Genomic DNA, 21,290 nt, shown 5'->3' with positions numbered 1-21,290 from the left:
GTTTAAACGTGCTCCTCAGGGCTACTGTGAGAGTCCATCGATTTACAGTCAAGCCTTGAAGGGTCAACTGGATGCGTTTATGTTGCCGGCTGGTGCGGCCTTAATCCAATATGTCGATGACTTATTGGTGGCTGCAGATACTCAGGACATTTGCAAAATTGCTACGGTGTCGTTGCTGCAACATCTCTGTGACTTACATCACAAGGTGTCACCTTCTAAACTCCAATATTGTTGTCAAGAAGTAACCTATCTAGGTCACTTATTGTCAAAGGAGGGAAGGCGGTTGACCCCAGAGAGAATTGCAGCAATTGCACGAATGACTGTGCCAACAACCCAAAGAGATGTGCGTGCCTTTCTAGGTATCACGTCATATTGCAGGCAATGGATTCCAAATTTTTCATTGCTAGCGAAACCATTGGCGGCTCTTACGTGCAAGGATGTTTCAACTCCTTTACCATGGACGGAAGAATGTCAGAAGAGTTTTTCTGAATTGCGTGACTCATTGTGTTCGGCTCCTGTGTTAGGTACCCCTGACTACAGCAAGCCGTTTACATTATATGTTCACGAGAGGGAAGGTTGTGCCTTGAGTGTCTTAACGCAACCTTTTGGTGGTAAGCAACGTCCATGTGCATATTTTTCCTCGACCTTGGACCCGGTAGCTAGAGCATTGCCGAGTTGCTTGAGAGCAACAGCGGCAGCTGCGGTTTCCATCCGACAATCAGCAGGATTGGTCATGGATAATATGCTTACGGTGATGGTTCCGCATGCAGTTGACACTCTTTTGAATCGTACGAAAACCCAGCACTTGACGAGTGCGAGGTTGTCTGGGTACGAGCTGACGCTGTTGGCAAGTCATATTCAGATAAAACGTTGCAATGTTCTGAACCCGGCGACTTTGTTACCAATCAGCACGGAGTCAGATGAAATAGCGGAACATGACTGTTATTTGAGGACTGAGGAGGAAACAAAAGGTCGAGTGGACCTTAAAAACACTCCTTTGGAAGACCCAGATGGAACCTTGTATGTGGATGGTTCATGTTTCAAATTGCCAAATGGTGATGTGACTACTGCGTATGCTGTTGTAACTTTGAATACTGTTGTGGATGCTGCGAGATTGAATCAGAACTCTGCCCAGGCTGCAGAACTGATTGCTCTCACTAGAGCGTGTGTGCTAGCAAAAGGGAAACGTGTGAATGTGTTTACCGACAGCCAATATGCATTTGGCGTCGCCCATAGCTTTGGACGGTTGTGGAGAGAGAGAGGTTTTATGACGTCGCATGGCACGAAGATTCAGCATGGACAGCTTGTGAATGATCTTTTGGATGCACTTACGTTGCCTAAGCAGGTGGCGATTGTTAAATGTAGTGCACATCGTAAGGTGACGGATGATGTTGGTCGTGGTAATGCATTTGCGGATGAGACTGCTAAGGAGACTGCCCGGAACCTTAGCACTCGAATGTATGTGACGAGTTCCGTTAGGTGGCCTACAGAGACTAGTATGTGTGAGGACACTATCGAGAGTGTGAAAGCGATTCAAAATGAGGCCACCGAGACTGAAAAGACGAAGTGGAAAGAAAGTACGGGAACGTTGGATGCGAATGGTTGTTGGGTTGATTTGTCGGAACATAAGAGATGGATGTTGCCGGATGCGTATGTGCTAGCTGTTGTGACAATGGCACATGGGTTAGCACATATTAGCGTGAAAGGTATTTGTAAGTTGCTGTCCCCTGTGTGGAAGAATGATGGTATCACGAAATGTGCTGAACGGTTGGTTAAGAATTGTATGGTATGTATGTTGTACAATCCTGGTAAGGGAACCCCAACACCTCCCGGCCATTTTGCTCCCCCTTCATGTCCTTTTGAGGTGATTCAATTAGACTTCATCCATATGGAGCGATGCAATAACGAAAATACGTTTTAGTTGTGGTTTGCGCGTTCTCCCGATGGATTGAAGCCTACCCTCTCAAAGACAACACTGCCTTGTCGACTGCGAAAATCCTACTGAAGGAATACTTTCCTCGGTATGGAATGCCTCGGATTGTATGGTCTGATAACGGAAGTGAGTTTGTGGGGAGTGTGATGAAGAGTGTGTGTAAGGGCCTTGGAATTAATCAAAAATTCCATAGCGCCAATCATCCCCAGTCAGCTGGTTTGGTTGAAGGGTATAACGGCACCCTTAAACTAAAGCTAGCGAAGATTCAGGCTACGACTGGTCTTTCATGGCCTGACGCTTTACCCTTAGCTTTACTGTCAACAAGGGCAACCGTACACTCCCGAGTAGGGCTTAGTCCCTATGAAATAGTGTTCGGTCGTCCTGCGAATGTTTGGGGGGGTCCCTAGACCGGGTGTGTTCTCTAGTCTTGAGTATCCAATGTTGATTGACTATCTTCATGATCTGACTGCTAAACTGAGGTTAATTCACCAACAGGTTTACGAAGCATTGCCGACGCAGACGGAGGGTCCAGGCCACCAGCTCCAGCCCGGGGACTGGGTGGTTACCCGCAACTTTGCCCGTAAGAAGAATTTGGAACCCCGCTTCACTGGACCCTTCCAGGTCCTCCTTGCCACGAGAACTGCCGTCCGTTTGGAGGGTCGAAAAAACTGGGTGCATGCCACCCATACAAAGAAGGTTCCTATACCTTTACCGGCAGACTCGTGGGTGAGGAAGGGCATTGCTTCAGCTGAATCCGAAGGATTGCCGGCTTTTGTACCTTTTAGCGACGCACAACCTGTCGGAGAATCCTCAGTGCAGCAGAAAGACATTGTTGAACATTTGCCACCAAAAGACTCAAGACCAGAACATTTGACTGATCAGCAGAACTCTGTTCCCTCAACGGATCCTTTGTTTGATGAACAGACACGTCCGGGGAAAACTCGATACTTTTTGCGATCCAGCACTGAGGACAAATAAAAAGGTTTCGTTTTGTCCCTTGACAATTGCATTTTCCCGTTTTCCACGATCAATCTGAACACCCGTATCATTGTGATTATTTTTGTATATATTGAGTTTCGTTCCACATGTATTTTTGCTTCCACAGCTAAGAGACTTTTTGTATATATATTGTGAATAAAGGCCGTAGGGCCGCGCGTGTACTTCCTTCTGGTTAGTAGTTCTTGACGCTAGGTTAAAGACCGTCGGTTCCTGGGAACTCCTAGGGATTGACTACTGCTACACAGAACGAAGTGCGTCAAGAAACGTTGCGGACGGTCATAGGGGATGGCGTTTTCAAAGCTGATGGACTTGGAAGAAGCTCAGGCGCAAAGATTCAAACTGCAACAACTTATTCGTACCAAATGTTTTATGTTTCAAGTATTCGTATTGCTTTTGACTGTATCTGCACTATTGCCGGGTGGGGTGTATTACATGATGTCGTACTTCTTACCTTCTGCCATACCTACTCCTACTTCTGACCCTAAACTTACCTCCACTGCATCCCCTCATTCTTTCCATATCTTACCCGAACACGAACAGGCTAGACGTGCAGAATTCCAAAATAATTCCTTTATTCAGCTCCTTCATCAGCACCAGTTAGTGGTTAACACTACTAATTGTTGGGTGTGTAGGCTGATGCCACATACCACGGATAAGGGAATTCCATATCTGGTCTTACCGTATAGTTCCCAGGGTTCAGCTCGAGCATTCCAAACAATGTTTCGAAGCGCACTAGATTCTTACCCCAGTCGAGAGCCACGTTCTCCCTACTTTGGCCCTGGCTCGTATCATAAACCTTTGTCTATAGCGATAGAAGATTTAGATAGAGATATCTATGAGCCGTCGCTCATCCCAGAGGAAGAGGTACAAGCCTATAGGGTCCTGAGTAAGGTCGAGTATAGTGCGCTCACGAGTGAAAAACAGCTTAGAAGCTCACCTCCGATATGGGTCGTACCCCACATTGGTAATTTTTGTCTAATGGGTCGTGGCCGAAGATCGAAAGCTCGTCTTGGAGAGAGTGCTTGCACCGAGAATTACATATTGCCGATGGTCTCATCCCCTGTGTTTCTGGCTGCCAAGGGTACATACTTTGTCTGCCATGATTGTGCGTATGCATGGTTGCCCTCCGACTTTGTGGGCTCATGTTTTATCGCAAATCTGTTGCCTCCGACGTTCACTGTAGACGCAGACTATCACAAGACTAGAGTTGTGAGAGGCGTAATTAGCGAAGAGGACACTGCCGGTCAAGAGGCAGGAGACTTTTTCAAGGGTTTCCTCCCGTTTTGGGGCCTATGGTTAATAGTAGGAACCTGAGACAGTTGACTCGAGTGGTGGAATCGACCGCTAATATTACTGCCAGTGCCCTTGGTAATATCACCACAGAACTTCAGGCGGATAGGCTTATGACGTTACAAAACCGTATGGTTTTAGACGTGATCTTAGCGGATCGAGGTGGAGTATGTAAGGTGATCCATTCGAGCTGCTGTATTTTCATTCCAGATAATGCTCCGACCGTCTATCAAGCCATCTCAAAGTTGCATAAGATCTCTGAGTCCATACACGTGGATGTAGGAGATTGGACGCTACTTGGGTGGTTTTGGGGCCTGATGTCGACTTGGGGTTGGAAGATTCTGATGATTATCGGAGTTGTTGTGGCGTTCCTGTTCACGTGTTGCCTTTGTGTGCAGTGTGGTCCTGCCTTATGTGGCCTCTGTGCTACAACGTGTATAAGATAGCCGCCTGTTACCAAAGGAGCTCGGTTGGACAGAGCTATGTTACAGCAACATCTAGATGGTCTGATGAATATCGAGTATGATTCCGACTAGTGCTTGCCTACCTGAGGGCAAAAGGAGCGTCTGAGGTTCCGTGACGATTGTAAGTGGTGTTTTCGACTCGTACGAATATGGTCGAGTCTGGTATCTATGAACCGCAAATGACGAGTTTAGTGGGTGTACGCAGTTTCGCTGTGCTAACCTAAACCGTTCGTCTGTTACGTGGGTTTTTTCTATCTGTACCCACGGGTTCCATCTTAGATACGGCATCCATTTTGTCTCTTGCCCTCAAGTAGCCAGCGAACGGACGTTGTCCGCTTCGCGACCCTGGGATTCCCAAGACATCTGCGGAAGACACATGTCCTTTGAAAGTGTCTTTATGACGAGGAGGATGATACTGTAAGGCAGATGGCCCCGCTCGAGGCTCATCTTGCCGTGCCGGTCTATTGTCTCAGCCGTGCATCTCATTAGGCACGTCCCTTTGATGCCTGTAGCTCGTGTTTCCCGATACCTCCCCTTTTACACCCTTTCCGATCTCCCCACTGTTTCCATCTTCCTCTGCACCTGTCCTTGTTCCTTCTTCGATCTGTTTTACTGCCGATTGGAATGTACTAATGGTGGGAAGATGGGTTTTTACAGTTGGGAACCGCCAAATGTTTCCGTACTTATGTTCCGGACCTTGAATGTATCAAAGTGACCAAAGTGACCCCTCTCGGGGATAATTATGGGAACCAAGTTGTAAACCTTTGTGTACCATGTAAACCTATGGGAGAAATGTGTATAAAAGGAGCGATCTACAGTAGCAAGTTGAAGCAGTCTCCTCGAACCTACACTCGTTGTACTTCCTGTGACTTCTGTGTTCCCTGCAGTAAATAAACCTCGAATCTTTGACGCCGAAGGAAGTGTCCCGTGTCTCTGTCATTCGTATGCCGGAGCAGGTTACCCACGAAGGTTTCAGGTGTTGTCCCCTGGCACCGCTGGGTCTTAAATAACCCAGTCCTTCAGTGTGGGAGAGTTTCATTCAAGGGATAGAGCAACATGTCAGCAGAAGTAGTACACAAGAGTGAGCAGCACATGTGTGGGTGAGGAGCAGAGAATGTGGGGGTGGGGATTTGGGGGACAGCAAATCAGAGTGAGAATGGAAAATGGATGCTCTCTCTTGGAGTGCTTGACCAAAAAGAACAAGCATTTACAATGCAACGGTTTGGCCTTTGGAAAAGTTAGAGCTATTGGCATTGTAAATGACAACATTTGTATTTATGTGTTGGTTTTGAAAACAGATAAATAAATGGCATTGTCATTTACATTGCCAATAGCTTAATCTCTCGCAAATGTGAGACCTATTGTACCCTACGGACGAGCTCAGCAGACAGCAATTACTACCACACACACACACACCCAGAGCCACACACACACACCCAGAGCCAGCCACACACACCCAGAGCCAGCCACACACACCCAGAGCCAGCCACACACACCCAGAGCCAGCCACACACACCCAGAGCCACACACACACACCCAGAGCCTCACACACACACACACCCAGAGCAGTCACATACACACACACTGGAGCAGTCACACACACACACACACTCGGGATCAGTCACATACACACACACACTGGAGCAGTCACACACGCACACATTCTGGAGCAGTCACATGCACACACACATACACACACTGGAGCAGTCACACTCACACACACACTGGAGCAGTCACACACACACACACACTCTGGAGCAGTCACATACACACACACACTGGAGCAGTCATACACACACACACTGGAGCAGTCACATACACACACACTGGAGCAGTCACACACACAAACTCTGGAGCAGTCACATACACAACAAAACAACAAGGACAAGACCTGAAGCAGGTACTTTTTCAGCAGATTTCACTTGGTAATCACCAGTATGTTTGTAAACCCCTCACCCATCTGTCTAGTAGATGACATGCTTCATCATCGGGGCCCAGTTGGATCACCGAATGTGATCCAACTGTGCTGCAACGCCTGTCTACAGCGGAGCGTTTTTTTTGTGTATAAGTGAACAGTGCTATGTGAAGTGAATTTTAAGGGTTAAAAATGTCTATGGGAACTTCCCTTTTAAAAGTTTGAATCGAAGGATCCCATGGCATAGGTAAAAAGGAATTTTTTGGGGTATATCTGAGGATGTAATGACCCTCTATATCCAGAAAAGTAAAGGTCGACTAGTTTCAGCCTTCGTCGTCAGTCGGGAGGCTTTCTTCAGGACCAAAAAAGTTGCAGGGTCAAAAAGGAATATTTACCCCTGGAGTGTAACTATATATCAACGCACACCCTAAAGTGCGTTGTGTATGTAGTGGGTCAGTATACTTACGGATCCCATTCGTAAAGTCTGCAAGGAAAACAGAACAATGCAATGCAAATCAAGTAGGTATATCTTGTAATATCGTGCCTATGGTGATTGAAGGTGACCAGGGTGACCAAAGTGAGAGTACCTATGTTATTGTGCATAAAATACAACATGCACAAAAAAATAATAAAAACCTTAAGTGACAAAAAATGTGTCAGAATGGGGTTCTTACTGTGATTGAGCGTGATTAGGTGTTATAATGAGAGCAATCTCTATAACACATCACGTGAGTTGAGGTTAATATTTTCAATGAATTGTGGTTTAAAATAGTTTTAAAAGCAAGCTACAAAAGATCGTATGCTTGTAAATAGAGAATCAGAAAGGCAGTTATAATAGAAAACCAGGTGGTGTATCGGCTCATAGCATGGAACAAGGAGACTTACATTCTCTTTACGCTACTAAGGCTGCATGGATCCTGCCCCAGATAAGGAGAGTCAAGGGACCCTATGACAGAAGGCGCCGTGATATTGAAGTCAATACTTTCCTCAATAAAGAGAACGTAGCGATTGTACCGGAAGCGCCAAAATCAGCGCATTGTTTACTCACGTTTGTCGCCTTGAACTGGAGCCCCTAACCTAGGACTGGGTGCAGGAACCGGGAAGGTGGCGCCGGCCGCGATACGCCTATACAGGAAGTGAGTGTAGACACGTGATCGCGGTAGCGTGTCACGTGATGGAAAGACTAGAACGCTTACTTCTCAGGGCGTAATGGCTTAAACGTCGGAGAATAGCTTTACGTGATAGTAATATCCACGAAGAGGGTGGCGTATTTAGAAATGTAAATCAATTCAAAGCAGCATGATGGCTTCATGTGGTATTTTAGCTAAAATAAAATAAAATGAACGAGCGGCGGCAATGTATAAATACATATGTGGGATGGGCTATCTTTACAGAATGAAGTCAAACATTACCAGAATGATGTACAATATATCAATTTCCATTCTGATGTCTTTGAATTAGGTTCCAAGGAACCTCATCATTAAGACCAATCACGTGGGTACGGAGTCTATAGACCCAACGTTGTTTCTTTTCTAAAAGGGCATTCTGTAGATTCTGTCTGTTACTTTCAAGTTGTTCTATCACCACCCAGGTCATGTCATTAGTGGTATGTCCTATGGTCAAAAAATGATCAGTTAGTTTGGTGGTGTTGCGCTTACATCAGACATTACTCCTATGTTCACAAATTCTTGCTTTGACCTTCCTGGTGGTCATCCCAATGTATCTTAATCCACATGAACAGGTGATCATGTACATTACGTTAGCAGAGTTACAATTCGTGTGTCTTCTGATTTGCTATACCTTTCCTTCTTCGAGACTTAGGTTTTTTGTAGTTGTGGTTAAATGACACACGTTGCAATTGCCGCAAGGGTAGTGTCCCATGACATCAGGTAGTCCCCAGGCATTTAGGACCGTTGGTTGTCTTGTGTTAGTTTGTTTTGGGCGTGTAGAGACCAAACTGTCACGTAGGTTGCAAGATCTTTTATAGGAAAATAATGTTTTTTCCCATTGTAAATTTCCTGAAGTCAATATCATCCAGTTGCTCTGGATGATTTTTGCCACTTTGGTGGAGATAGAGTTATGTGTGGTAACACATGTCAGAGGAGTTGCAGTTTGTTGTTTCACTGTGGGTTCTAATAAGGCTTCCCGGTTTTGATTCCTGGCCCGTTTTTGCGCCTTTTGGACTGTTTTTAGGGGGTATCCTCTCGTTGTGAGTTTCTGAGTGAGTGCTTGAGATTGTGTCTTGAAATCGCTAGTCTCACTACAATTGCGTCTTAATCTGAGGTATTGTCCATAAGGCAAATTTTTCTTGGGTGAAAGCTCTCGTATCTTAACAGGGAGTTTCTTGCCGTGGGCTTGAAGTGTGTCCTAGTTGTTAGCTTGCCATCTTGTGCTCATATGTCAAGGTCGAGGAAGATGATACTCTCTCTACTCACATTAGATTGGAGCCAACACATTGAGCCTTCAACTTTGATGCTTGCTCCATCCAAGGTACTTTTTCAGTGTGACCTGCACGAGTCCTGTAGCCTGCCTGCCCACCATCGTGGTCAGCCTGAACTTTGGATTTACCTCTGTCCAGTGGGACCTCAAGTAAGTAACCCCTACGCGCTTTTTGATTATAAGCACCACTATTTGATGTATTCTTTGAAAATTCATAACTCTGGTTCTTCTTATTGGAATTTTGTTGTTTTCATTTTGTTTCACTTTAAAACATATAATTCACTTTCCTAACACTGTGTGGTGTATTTTTGGGAGTGTGGGGTGTGTGTGTGGGGTGTGTGTGGGGTGTGGGGTGTGTGGTGTGTGGTGTGTGGTGTGTGTTTTTGCACAAATACTTTACACATTGCCTCTTTAGATAAGCCTGACTGCTCTGTGTCAAGCATCAGTGGGTGAGCACAGGTTATCTTTTAGTGTGTATCTAGCTTACCCTGACTAGGAATGTGGTTCCTGCTTGCACAGGGTGCATACTCTGACAACCAAAGACCTAATTTTTAACACAACTTAAGAAACCCTTCAAAACCCTCCCCCGCTGGGAGAGTCATAACGGCCTATTCTGTTTATCAGCTAGTCATAGGAAAGTTCTGATATGTTAGTCACTAGAATCTAAATATAGTATTGCAGTTTCTTCCCTGAGAATACATTTTTCACAATATAGCTTCAGATAGCATTTGTAGAATATTTTGAGAACAGTGTCAGCCACGGATCAGATACCCCGGTGCATTTTGATGTAATCTACAAAATATATCGGCAAGTTATGACTTATCTTTTCTGTCAGAATTTGGTATACTCATAGGATGTATTTTTGTTAATCTCATATTTCCAAGCTAACGCATCATATGTATTTTTGCCAAACAGCAGCCACTAGCTGTAGCATATTTTCCTGTATGGATGCCTCAGATGGACCCTTTCTACACCTGAATATGTTTATGTTCTAGTAGTTCCAAGTGCAAGTATGCTTGTCGGTTTTGATCTTACAGAATGTTGTCTGTTCTTATTGCGAAGCTTAATGTAGTCCTCCAATATGCTTGCTTTAACACTTTAGCCGTGGCTGTTTTTTTGCGGCAGTGTGGCAGTTCCGTGGAGTGGGCGGGCCGCGTCGGCCGTTGGACGTTCGCAGCACCAGCGAGGTAGTGCTCGCGACGGCCAACGGCTGACGGCAGCAGTAAAGGGTTAAAGGTATGCCTTACAATTGGGAGTGCAGCACTCCCTATATTATTATGCATAAAGTATGCAACCCACTCTTGCATAAAATATATGTAGCCGGATTCCAACAGTAATCGTGACGGAAATATTTTCACATTGGTAAGCTTGATCTCTAATATTAATGGACTGTGGTCCAACAGAACTTTAAGGCATGTGTTAATCTGTGAATTCCCTATTCTCTATTTATCAGACATGAAAACAATTTGAGAATTCTTTTAGCATGAATTTAGAGGAAAAGGTATAGCAAGGAGAGCCATGCTCGCGCATACATCAATAGTCTGCTCATCCATAGATCCATAAGTCTTAAAAAGTACAATTAAATCTCCCCACAATCAGTGGAGTCCCCCATTCTAATAATTCATCAGTTAAAAGGTCAGTATCTGGAAATTGTCTTGATTTGGTTCATAAACCGAACATAGATTCAAGTAGCATCATTTATGTTTTACTATGATCCATCTACCTCTCGGGTCAATTATCTCTTTAACTATCACAAAGAAATGTGCATGACTCGGTGCCGCACATAGAGACCCTTGTTGCACAGTACACACCCGCATATAACACCCCAATGTACCTACTATTCGCCAATTTTTAAATGTAATGTGCATATCTTCTAGACAAACTAAGTGGGCTTTAAGACTCTTCTTTTTCTACCAATATTTTTATAGAATGTTTATTTAAACTGTTCACATTCACAGTATGTATAATGTCAATTAGCCATTCCTATGACACAACTGTGAAAACTACAATATATTACTCTCTTTTGCATGCATTTCTGAACTTCTATGTTTGCCTTTCCTTTACCTCCAAACCCCTCACTATAGATCCCAAAGGAAACCCCTCCAAAGGTTTCCTAGTCCCTCCCCAAAACAAAGACCACACAATCCCCCACACCCCAGAGGGCTGAAATCAACCTTCTCTATGGATGTCATCAGACATCCTAAACCACACAGCCCTGTCCCTAACACCTGTCAAACCTAAATATTTAATAATCTTAACATACTTCAGCAACATTCTTTAAGGGAAATATAGGATCAGTTCATTCTCATACAGTGCCGTTGGAGGCTTAAAAAACAGTCAGTAGAGGTAATGTGATGTAAGCAATGAATGCATAAAGAAAAGAGAGACAGCGAGCAACCACGCAGGCCCAAATTAAACTTCTGGAATTAGAAAAAACAATAGTTAGAAGATACCTACCCTGGGGTGCTTCACTGCTCTAATTTCAAACATGAAAGTGTAAGTCATTAAATCATGGCGTTGTGCACATTTTACCATGCAGAGATGATTGTATGAAGTGTGGAACAAAGCAAGTAAATTGATTTCATGGCTTAGCACAAACAAAAAAAGGGGAGAAGATTGTAGAGCGCAGTGCAGGATTAAACAAGAACACGGATATAGGGAGTGCACAAATTGGGCAAACTTTTTTCAAATAGCTCTGCAATCTTTATACAGCTAGGAATTATACTTATGTGTAAGATCTGTAGACATATGCGGTAGGCATAGAAACTCTGATGACTGGTGAGAAGACATTGCCTTTTTAGACAAAGAATTTACAGTGAACGAATTAGCAGAAGCTGTCACAATTACAAAGCGGCAAAGTGCATGGACCTAACCGCTTCAAGGCTAGCCAGAAACGTGGTTGATCTTCTGTTAGCTATATTTGAAAGGGGGAGCGGGAACAATATTTTACGCTTTGACTTGAGGATAGCAATCACGGTTGTTATAAGTTAAAGTGAGAATCTAGAATTTGATTGTCTCTCCTGTAGGCCAATACATAGTGAATATAATAATATATAGAATACAGCCTGCTGGGAGGAGGAGACGGTGGGACTGGCTTGGCACCGCGTTCCTCGGCGTCCAGTAGTGTAGGATTAGCCTGAGCAAAGATTGGGCCCGTCTGGATCCATCAGACCCAAAGGAGGCTGGGCTGAGTAACCCCCGCTGATAGCTGGATGTGCTGTTTATCTTTCGTACTAAGACCAAGGCATGTATTTAAGAAGATATGGGTAAGCCAAAACTAACTCCCAGTTCAAAGACTGCAATGAAAGGGGGTTGTGTTAGCACTTCAATTATGAGTTGTTTAACAAATGGAGGTGATATTAGTAATAGCTCAACACGCTGCTGCGTCTGTTGGATTCACGGAGGATTTTAATACTAATAGCCAAACAAATAACATCGGAGGGGTGGTGGCTAATGTAATGACTGTAGGGAGGTGAAATTTGTGCATGATGCCTGAAGAACTGTGTAACATCAGTATTATTAGCTCCCCACCCATGCTATTTTGAACCACCCGCCACTAAAAACAAGCATTTGCAATACAATAGGCTGCGCATTTACGCAAGTTTAAGCTATTGGCATTGTAAATGACATTCCTTTTATTTATGTTTTAAAAAATTAAAAAATAAAAGGCATTGCCATTTGCAATGTCAAGAGCTCAAACTTGCATAAATGCGAGACGTATTGCATTGCAAATGCTTGTTCAGATTTCTGGTGCACACAGCCTGCAGTGAAGGAGACAGGCAGGAGGCGGCGGGGGCAGTCCCTGGAAGCGAGGCCCCTTGTGCCTTTCCCAGCAACACATGGGTTGAAAGCCTCCCGTGTGGCAGTGTGTCCTAGAAAATATTTAATGTTCATAAACTCACAGCCCCTTACAGTCCTTTAGGTGCCCAGACTCAAAATGGAATACAAAGTAATGTCACATGATATAGGGAAAAATAGGATACATTTTGTGCAAACACACACAGAGTTTAGACCTACAACTTCTATGCATAAGTTTCAAGTTAAAAGCAGCTTTAGGCCTCATTAGAAAAACAGGCCCAGGCCTCTGCACGAGAAATAGGTCAGAAAAAAGCATGTTACAAAGGACATTGAGTTTAGCTGAACTTAGCAGATCACACAGTTCACTGCAGTGTCAGAATATAACCTGCCAGGTTAGGACATGGCCTGCAGTCACATAGATAAGCTACTGCAAAAAGCGTAGATCATATCTTCTTCCAGACTTGGGAAACCAGTAGTGTTTTAAATGTTGGAACTACAAAAACCACAAACCACAAGTCCATCTCCTAGAGGAACTGAGCTGGAAAGTGTCAATCATGTCTTTTGCAATCGTGTTACTAATGCATGCAAACATAGATTCAGCACGCACACGGGATGAACTGGCCCAGGTGCATGCCTTGTCACTGCTCATAATGACATGGATGTTGCTTCAGTTGAAAACCACGTCACCTTTATACGATGCTAGGCATGATGGATGAAACCACAGGTCAGAGGTCAGATAAGCGCGGCCAAAAAGCGTTAGGCAAAAATATAATCACTTGCTTCACAGGAAAACAGATTATGTAAAAAGTTCTTAATAATGTTTGAAGCCTGACAACAGGAAAACCACTGAGGGGGTTTCTGCCAATATGAGATGCGAGGGCCATGTGGCCCATATCTCCATGTGCTTTGTTTTCAGGAAATTGTTGTTTCTGCTGATTTTAATCTACTCATTTGTGACGTCCATCCTATCCTTGTAACTTTTCTCTTGTGGTTTGGAGGAATAAATACAGCTGATTCTAAGCTGGGGCAGAGACAGAGTTGTATCTCCCTTGTGGCGACCTGTAGTGACTGGTCCTCACTACAGTATTGTAATAAACCCATATTCTATTGTTAACTTGTCATTCTTGGTGTTTCTTTAATAGATATATTTTCCTCTAACATTTTGGCGGAGTTCCAGCCAGGAGTTCCACTTCTTTTCACCTGGTGCCATGTCCTGAAATTCCTCCTGTCCTCTTGAAATGATTTGCGCAGGTAAAAGAAGGTAAGAAGACACCTGTTGTAAGGTCTTTCACATTTCTCTGGGACGGTAGGAATTGGGAGTTGGCATTTTTAAAAGGTGAGAACAGGGCAAATTTTGTTCCTTTTACTTTACAAGTGACATGTTGGCAATAGAATATGTTATATGTTTTTATTTTGTATTATTTCTATGTTGAGAGATGCATGCATGCTTTAAGAAGGACTAGAGCTCCTGTGGGCAGTTCGGAAGGGGAAGGTTCTAGGGGACCTGACTCAAGAAGTCAGAAGTGCTCAGGGTAGAGTATTTGAGACTTGGTAACCAGTATATGTTCTAAAAGGCAGAACCGTCAAGTCATCCCAGGTCTTAAACCTGGAAGTCACAGTTTGTGGTTACAGGCAGTGAAAATCCTCCTTGTGAGTCCAGGAGAAGCGACCAGCAGTAGTGGCTTTTGCCCTAGTACATTATTTTTGCAATAGTAAGTCGTTTTAGAATAGTAAATAATTTTAGAATCAATGAGTAGTTTTACAATATATTAACCTGTGTATGTAAATATGAATTTAGTGTGGCCACAAATTAATGTCATATTGTAGGTTTATATTTATGTTATGTATTTAGGATTTCATATTTTGTGAGAAATATTGTAGAATTCTAGAAAAGGATTTTATTTAGACAAATGTCTCATGGGGACTCAGGTAGTCCATCACAACAGGTCCCTGAATTAATTGTCCATCTTTAAAACAGTAAGGTTGTAGGTTTTTCTAAATGCAATGACCCCAGTAGACATCCAATACCAGTGCCACATAATAATCCCTTAATGGGAGAAATCCTTGAGCGCTTAGCAATTGACACCACATCACCTTTAGGTCTAAGGACAACATACATTGATGTAATAACATTAGATACTTTAGAAGAGTAGATAATTGTTCCAGAGAATTAATTGGAAAAATGTTTAAACATCCTACAGGGATACAGATGAATATCTTGAGGGTATATAGCAGTTATTATTTGAGAATATTCTCAAGGCAGAACTCAGTACATTAGAACAGCATTATAAAAGTATGTTGTTTTTAGAGATTGCAATCACATTTTGATATAAATATGAAAGTAAAATAAAATATTTTATCCAAATGTGTAACGAGTCTAAGACATTAGTTAGACTAGTTTCTGCATATAGTTTCACCAGCCAAACGAAACTAGATTATTTAGAAGAATGTATGAAAATAATGTAAATTGAAAGGGAAGAAGAATAACTTGTGTTAATGAAAAGTATGCAAGGAATAGGAGACGTTGGATCTCCAGGATAATGAGAAATAAATAGAAGGATATGATCATATGAAAGAATTTTGGAATATAAAAAGTTTAAATAAATACAAGTATTAACTCAACAGGCCTACCTACCTGTCAGAGGCAGGGTGGTTTTGGAGGTTGGGAAAAGAGAGGTGTATGATTTATTAATGAAATAGATATTGATGCATTGTCCAGTGTAACCTCTATACTCAAACATAAAAACAAGGTCCTCCAAAGTGCTATCTGGTCCCCTGTAGAAAACCTGGTTTAGGTCTACTCTGGAAAGAGACCAAATAGGACACAGCTGTACAGAATGGCACAAGGCTACTAAATACCACACATACCTATGGCCCCAACAGCCTGGCTGTTCGCCCATTCAGAAGAGACTCTGAGGCAGACCCAAGGGCAGTATAAAGAAAAGCCATTCACAGAAACATGTAGTAGATGCAAAAACCCAGAAGAGGCCAAAAAGGAGACCACAAAAATGGCCAAAGCCAGAGGGTCCTAAAAATAACAAAGTAGAAGAAGGGAAAATGGAGGAAAACAAACATCTTCCTCATTTGACTTGCATCAAGATAGCTAAGTGTCATAAAGACAACACAACTGTCTATTTTGCGTATCCCATTTCAGGACCAGGCGATGATATCTATGACTGGGCAAATAAATATTACCTTATGACTGGGCAATATATACTCTAGATGAGTGAAGCCAAACACAAGAAGACCCCATTCCAGGCAGTGTTTTATAATTTGTAGATGGGTTTCCACAGTAGATTAGGACAAAGGATTGGAACCACAAGTCCATCTGTTAGAGGGACTGAGCTGGAAGGTGTCAATCATGTCTTTTGCAATCGTGTTACTAATGCATGCATACATAGATTCAGCACGCACACGGGATGAACTGGCCCAGGTGCAAGCCTTGTCACTGCTCATAATGACATGGATGTTGCTTCAGTTGAAAACCACTGCCACCCTTACACGATGCTAGGCATGATGGATAAAACCATAGGTCAGAGGTCAGATTAGCGTGGCCAAAAAGAGTTAGGCACAAATATAATCACTTGCTTCACAGGAAAACAGATGTGTGTAAAAAGTTCTTAATAATGTTTAAGTATGACAACAGGAAAACCACTGAGGGGGTTTCCGCCATATCTATATGTGCTTTGTTTTCAGGAAATTGCTGTTTCTGCTGATTTTAATCTACTCATTTGTGACAACCATCCTATCCTTGTAACTTTTTCTCTTGTGGTTTGGAGGAATAAATATAGCTGATTCTAAGCTGGGGCAAAGACAGAATTGTATCTCCCTTGAGGTGAACTGATCTCTCCTGTAGTGACTGATCCTCACTACAGTATTGTAATAAACCCATATTCTATTGTTAACTTGTTATTCTTGGTGTTTCTTTAATAGATATATTTTCCCCTAACACACACATTAAAACCAGAGCTTAAAGCAGAGGGGAACATGAGTCAGGGAAGCCCACAGTGGCAGTCCTTGGAGACAAAGTATAACTGCAAAAAAAAGAGAGCGATTCCAAAAAATAAACACAACACCAAGATCAACATAAAAAAATAGAAATAAATAGAACCGGCAGTATGACAACACAAAGACAACAAGAGACACAAGACAAATACCACAAGAGGATCAAATTATCTTAATATTTACTTTATCTAGTTAATCGGGTGGACATTAAAAAATTAAAAAACAGTGATCAGGCCTTGAATACACCGTCCTATAAAGTATATCAAAAGCACAGGGTCCTTACATGTGATACCATTCTTGGGCCAAAAAAACACAAAAAACATAAATCTAACCAAGCAAGAGACAGGTGAAGTTATTGTTCGTCGCACAGCGAATGCCACCGTCTTTGGTCTTACAGATGTCTCAGCATTTCAGCTTTTTCATAAAGACTTTAAAAAGTATTCCACCTGGTAAGCTTCTTGGCGCTTAGATTGAAGGAAACCTCAAATAGCAGAAGGTCAGCCTCGGGCAGCAGTAATATTAATGGCAACAAGTCACAAATATATAAAAGACAGATAACAGACATTAAATAGAATATCCATAGCAATACCAGTTATATAAAAAAAAGTACAACTGGAAAGAATAGAGCTAAAGAAAATAAAGAGAATATTACGGATGGATATACCAATCACCAGTATTATTAGTTACCACAACCAGTGAGCACGTGCCAATCACCAAAGAACACAAACCAGAGAGACTGGGGCACACCTTACACAGGGGGCACCGAGGCGCACACAGCAGTCGGACTTTGACTTACCTGCAGTTTGGTGGGGGGCCCAGGTTGATTGCAGCCAGTTCTTTCTGAATCCTAAAAAAAAGAACAGTGCACAAATGTTCGATGCTAGAGTGCTTCGTCCAGAGTTAAAACACTGCATTACAGTCATGCATGAGCACAAACAGAGTGTTGTGTCACATAGACCCACCGCATGGCTACATTACAAGTTCAAGTTGTTTCAGATAATTAAAACCATAGCAATACAATTACTAAAACAAAAACTACAATAACATTTTTCCTAAAAGTCATATAAGTCTTTCGATCAAATAGAATTACATGTGTAGAAATATCATTGTTAAAAAAGTGCAGACATTTTCATCGTGCGTAGTTTACAAATAGTGAATCTGGAGCGTTGATTGACCCCTCGACTGCTATGTAAAATTGAAGAATGTTCCTCCCAGTGTTCTAGTGTTACTCTACCTTGTGCTCAGGAGTACGGTCTGCCACTGAGCAGACCGTCTTGTTCGGTGTTAGCGAGCAGGGCACTAGATTCTTTTTTTTTTGTGTTCAAAATATTTTATTTAAGTTTTCATCATAATAAACAATAAACAAGACAGACAGAAAAAGATAAGAAATTCGCAGTTCCAAGTGTGAGAACAAGTTATGCAATGAAAAAACTAAAAAAAAAAGGGGGGGGGGGGGAAGGGGGGAAATATACAATATCAGAAAATTAATAGGCAATAAATCGAGCTACTATATACAGTTACCAAATAAGAACTAATCTCGTAACATAGAAAAAGTTGATAATTAAAATTAAAGCGGTAAATAAATATCAATAGGAGTCCAAAATAAATGGTATGAAGATGAATTGTGACAAACTCCAGATAAAGATAATTGTGCACCGCTTCTTGTAAATATAACCCAGGATCACCATGCATGAACTGATAACTTTGTTGGAAGGATGTTACAAGATTCTTTTTTAATGCTTGTGCATGAACAGAGAGGAACTTTATTAATTGACAGTTCAATGAAGTGTCTGCTGGATCCAAGGACGCTATAATTGCTGATCTGCATGTCCTAATGCCTCTAAGGTTCATGGCATGTTTTAGTAAAATGGTTCGTGCTTGAGATAATTTAGGGCAAATACAGACACGGTGGACAAGGTCCTCTTTACTGCTCCCACATAGTCTACATTCTTTCGGCCCGTCGTGCATGACTACATTACGCAAACCACTCAAGCAAAGTGTGGGCAGAACGCGGTTGGCAGACACCGAGATCCAAGAATGGGCCGCTCAGCCTTTCATCTTTCACACGACGACACCATGACTACTGGGGAGTGAGGAAACAGCAGCGGCAAGGGGTGTGTAAAAACACACGCTGCTTTCACTGCTCCTGCATGTAAGACAGTGATGCAGGCATCGTATGTTCATTTGATCAAAAACACGGACTGATATGTAACATGTAAAGCGCCTCAGAGCCCTCCTGTCTGCGCTATATAACACTACCACATTTAATTAAATAAAAGGCGAGCATGTCCAGCAGGCGAAATGCTTCTTACTGCACAAAGGCACTGGATAAAAACACAAATAATCTATAACGGTGCCACCAGAACTGCAACAAATGGGGCTGTAAAGCAGAATATATCATGTGCTGTGAGTGGCTTCATACAACAGAGCGCTGCTAGCATAGCGCCTTGAGGCTATTTTGTTCACAGTGCACTTTTATGAGCTCATGTAGCGAGGCCACTGTGGTTTAAGCCACTGCTTCATGGCTTCTCTGAATGCCTTTCCTCCGTGTAGTGTAGTGTAGTGTAGTGAACTTTAGGAACGCCGATTTTGTGAGCATTGCATTGTTAAGACTCACTAATCTGCGTGCCTTCAGATTTCAAGCTGAAAACTACTTAAGTCGATTATGACTAACAAAAGTATTGTTGAATAATTGTGTGAGACACCATTTTGGATGGAGACTCTTATTTATTTATTTATTTATTTAATGCGATTTTATATAGCGCGAACATTACCCAAAGGTGTCAGAGCGCTTTACATAAGAACCAGGTGCGATACATAAGGATTTAGGATTACATGTGTTACATAAAAGATACCAACAGAAAAAAATTGCAAATGTACAAGTTACAAAATCACACAAGGAAGAGATATTCAAGGAAGGGATGCGGATGGATATACTCTAAGAGTCACATAGGAATGGTAGATAGTACACAGGTCTACTGCATATACTAGTGATTAGAGTTATCTCTATATACATAGGGATGGGATATGAATGGATATACTCTAAAAGTCACGTAGGAATGGTAGAGTAGAAAGGTCTACTGCATATACTAGTGATTAGAGTTATCTCTAGATACATAGGGAAGGGATACGAGTGGATATACTCTAAGAGTCACATAGGAATGGAAATTTGCAATACCTTACTTCAGCAGCCAGATGAAAAACTCAGATTGCTCAAGAACATTTAAAGACTACTTGTATGGTCATCACAACTCTGGTAACCACCACTGAACTTTATTTTGTGGGAACCACATATCCCAAAGTTACTGGCATGCCAGCCATCTTGGGTGGAACTCCTCTATCAAAGGGGCCACACCCAAATGAAGGTGCATGTTATCCTGAGCATTTGATTGAAGAAGGGCCATCAATGGGTGTCTCTCGTTCTGACGCAGAAGAATCAACTGGAAAGCTTGGCCAGAGAGAGAAAACAGAGAGGAGAGGAGAGAGAGAGGAGAGAAGAGGAGAGAGGAGAGAGGAGAGAGGAGAGAGGAGAGGAGAGGAGAGGAGAGGAGAGAGAGACTGAGACTGGCCTGGTCTCCAGGCTTAACCGCATATCCTTTGATATATTTGAAAGGCATCCATAACAATTTGAACACCAGAATCCACGCTGAGTGAGCATTAGTGCTTGTTTGTGGAATCCCAGAATTTAATTCTATGTGATTTTGAGAGAACTGAAAAACTTGTAACTCAGCGGTCGAAATAATCATCCCAAAGACCTCTCCAGAAAAAACTCAAAAGAGGGACGCAACTTAGATTTTCCTGAGGAGGTGGAAACAGGTGGAAGAGGCTACATCTGTCCGATATGAAAATTTGTAGGAGTTCTGTTTTAGAAACTACACTTCAATTACGGAGAGAGACAGAGAGAGACTGATGTTGTAATCAGGAGGTTTCCTGAAAGAACTTTAATTTATGGTACGTAATAAAAATTGTAGTGAATTATTTTCTGGAAACGGAGCCTTCTAGGTGTAGATATTTGTAAAGGGTTTGGAGAGTCCTCATGACCTTTAATTTTTTTTAAAACATTTTTTTATTAGTTTTTTGCACGTAAAATACATTTCTGGGTCGATCAACATCCACATATTTCAACCTTATTCATATTCCTGCCTAGCCCAACATTCAAGGGTCATCCAATAACTTGTTCAGCTAGTCCGGCAGTACTCAAGCTATTCATATCCAACTATAACATATAATTTTGTACTGTATACAATAACTTTCCTACAAAATTGTTCCCAATCCCAACTCCCCCCCCCCCCACTCCCACCAGTGTGTGTTACTACAGGCAATCTGCTATATTCAATGCATGATGTGGCTGCCATTCAAAATGATCCATATTATCCTTGTGAGGTGATTTCTCCCTGCTCAGTTCCTTCTGCCTGATGTCCCTCTGCATAGTGGTCAGCTAAGGATT

General features: G+C 42.4%; 1 protein-coding gene across 2 annotated transcripts in view; it reads right to left on the bottom strand.

Moving 5' to 3' along the window:
• The window catches only part of NGEF (neuronal guanine nucleotide exchange factor), a 917,586-nt gene that overhangs the window by 840,814 nt on the left and 55,482 nt on the right, over positions 1-21,290 (bottom strand). Inside the window, exon 2 of one of the 2 annotated variants that reach the window (XM_086943849.1) lies at positions 17,640-17,690. The exons of the other annotated variant lie outside the window; for it this stretch is intronic. Within the exon in view, the coding sequence (XP_086799975.1) occupies positions 17,640-17,690 (51 nt within the window). The remainder of the gene's footprint in view (positions 1-17,639; positions 17,691-21,290) is intronic. 2 annotated transcript variants of the gene reach the window in all.

The sequence above is a fragment of the Lissotriton vulgaris genome, chromosome 11 (assembly GCF_964263255.1).
Source record: "Lissotriton vulgaris chromosome 11, aLisVul1.2, whole genome shotgun sequence".
Lineage (NCBI taxonomy): Eukaryota > Metazoa > Chordata > Amphibia > Caudata > Salamandridae > Lissotriton > Lissotriton vulgaris.
Note: the sequence above shows the minus strand (reverse complement) of the source record. Positions and strands in the feature narration are given on the sequence as shown.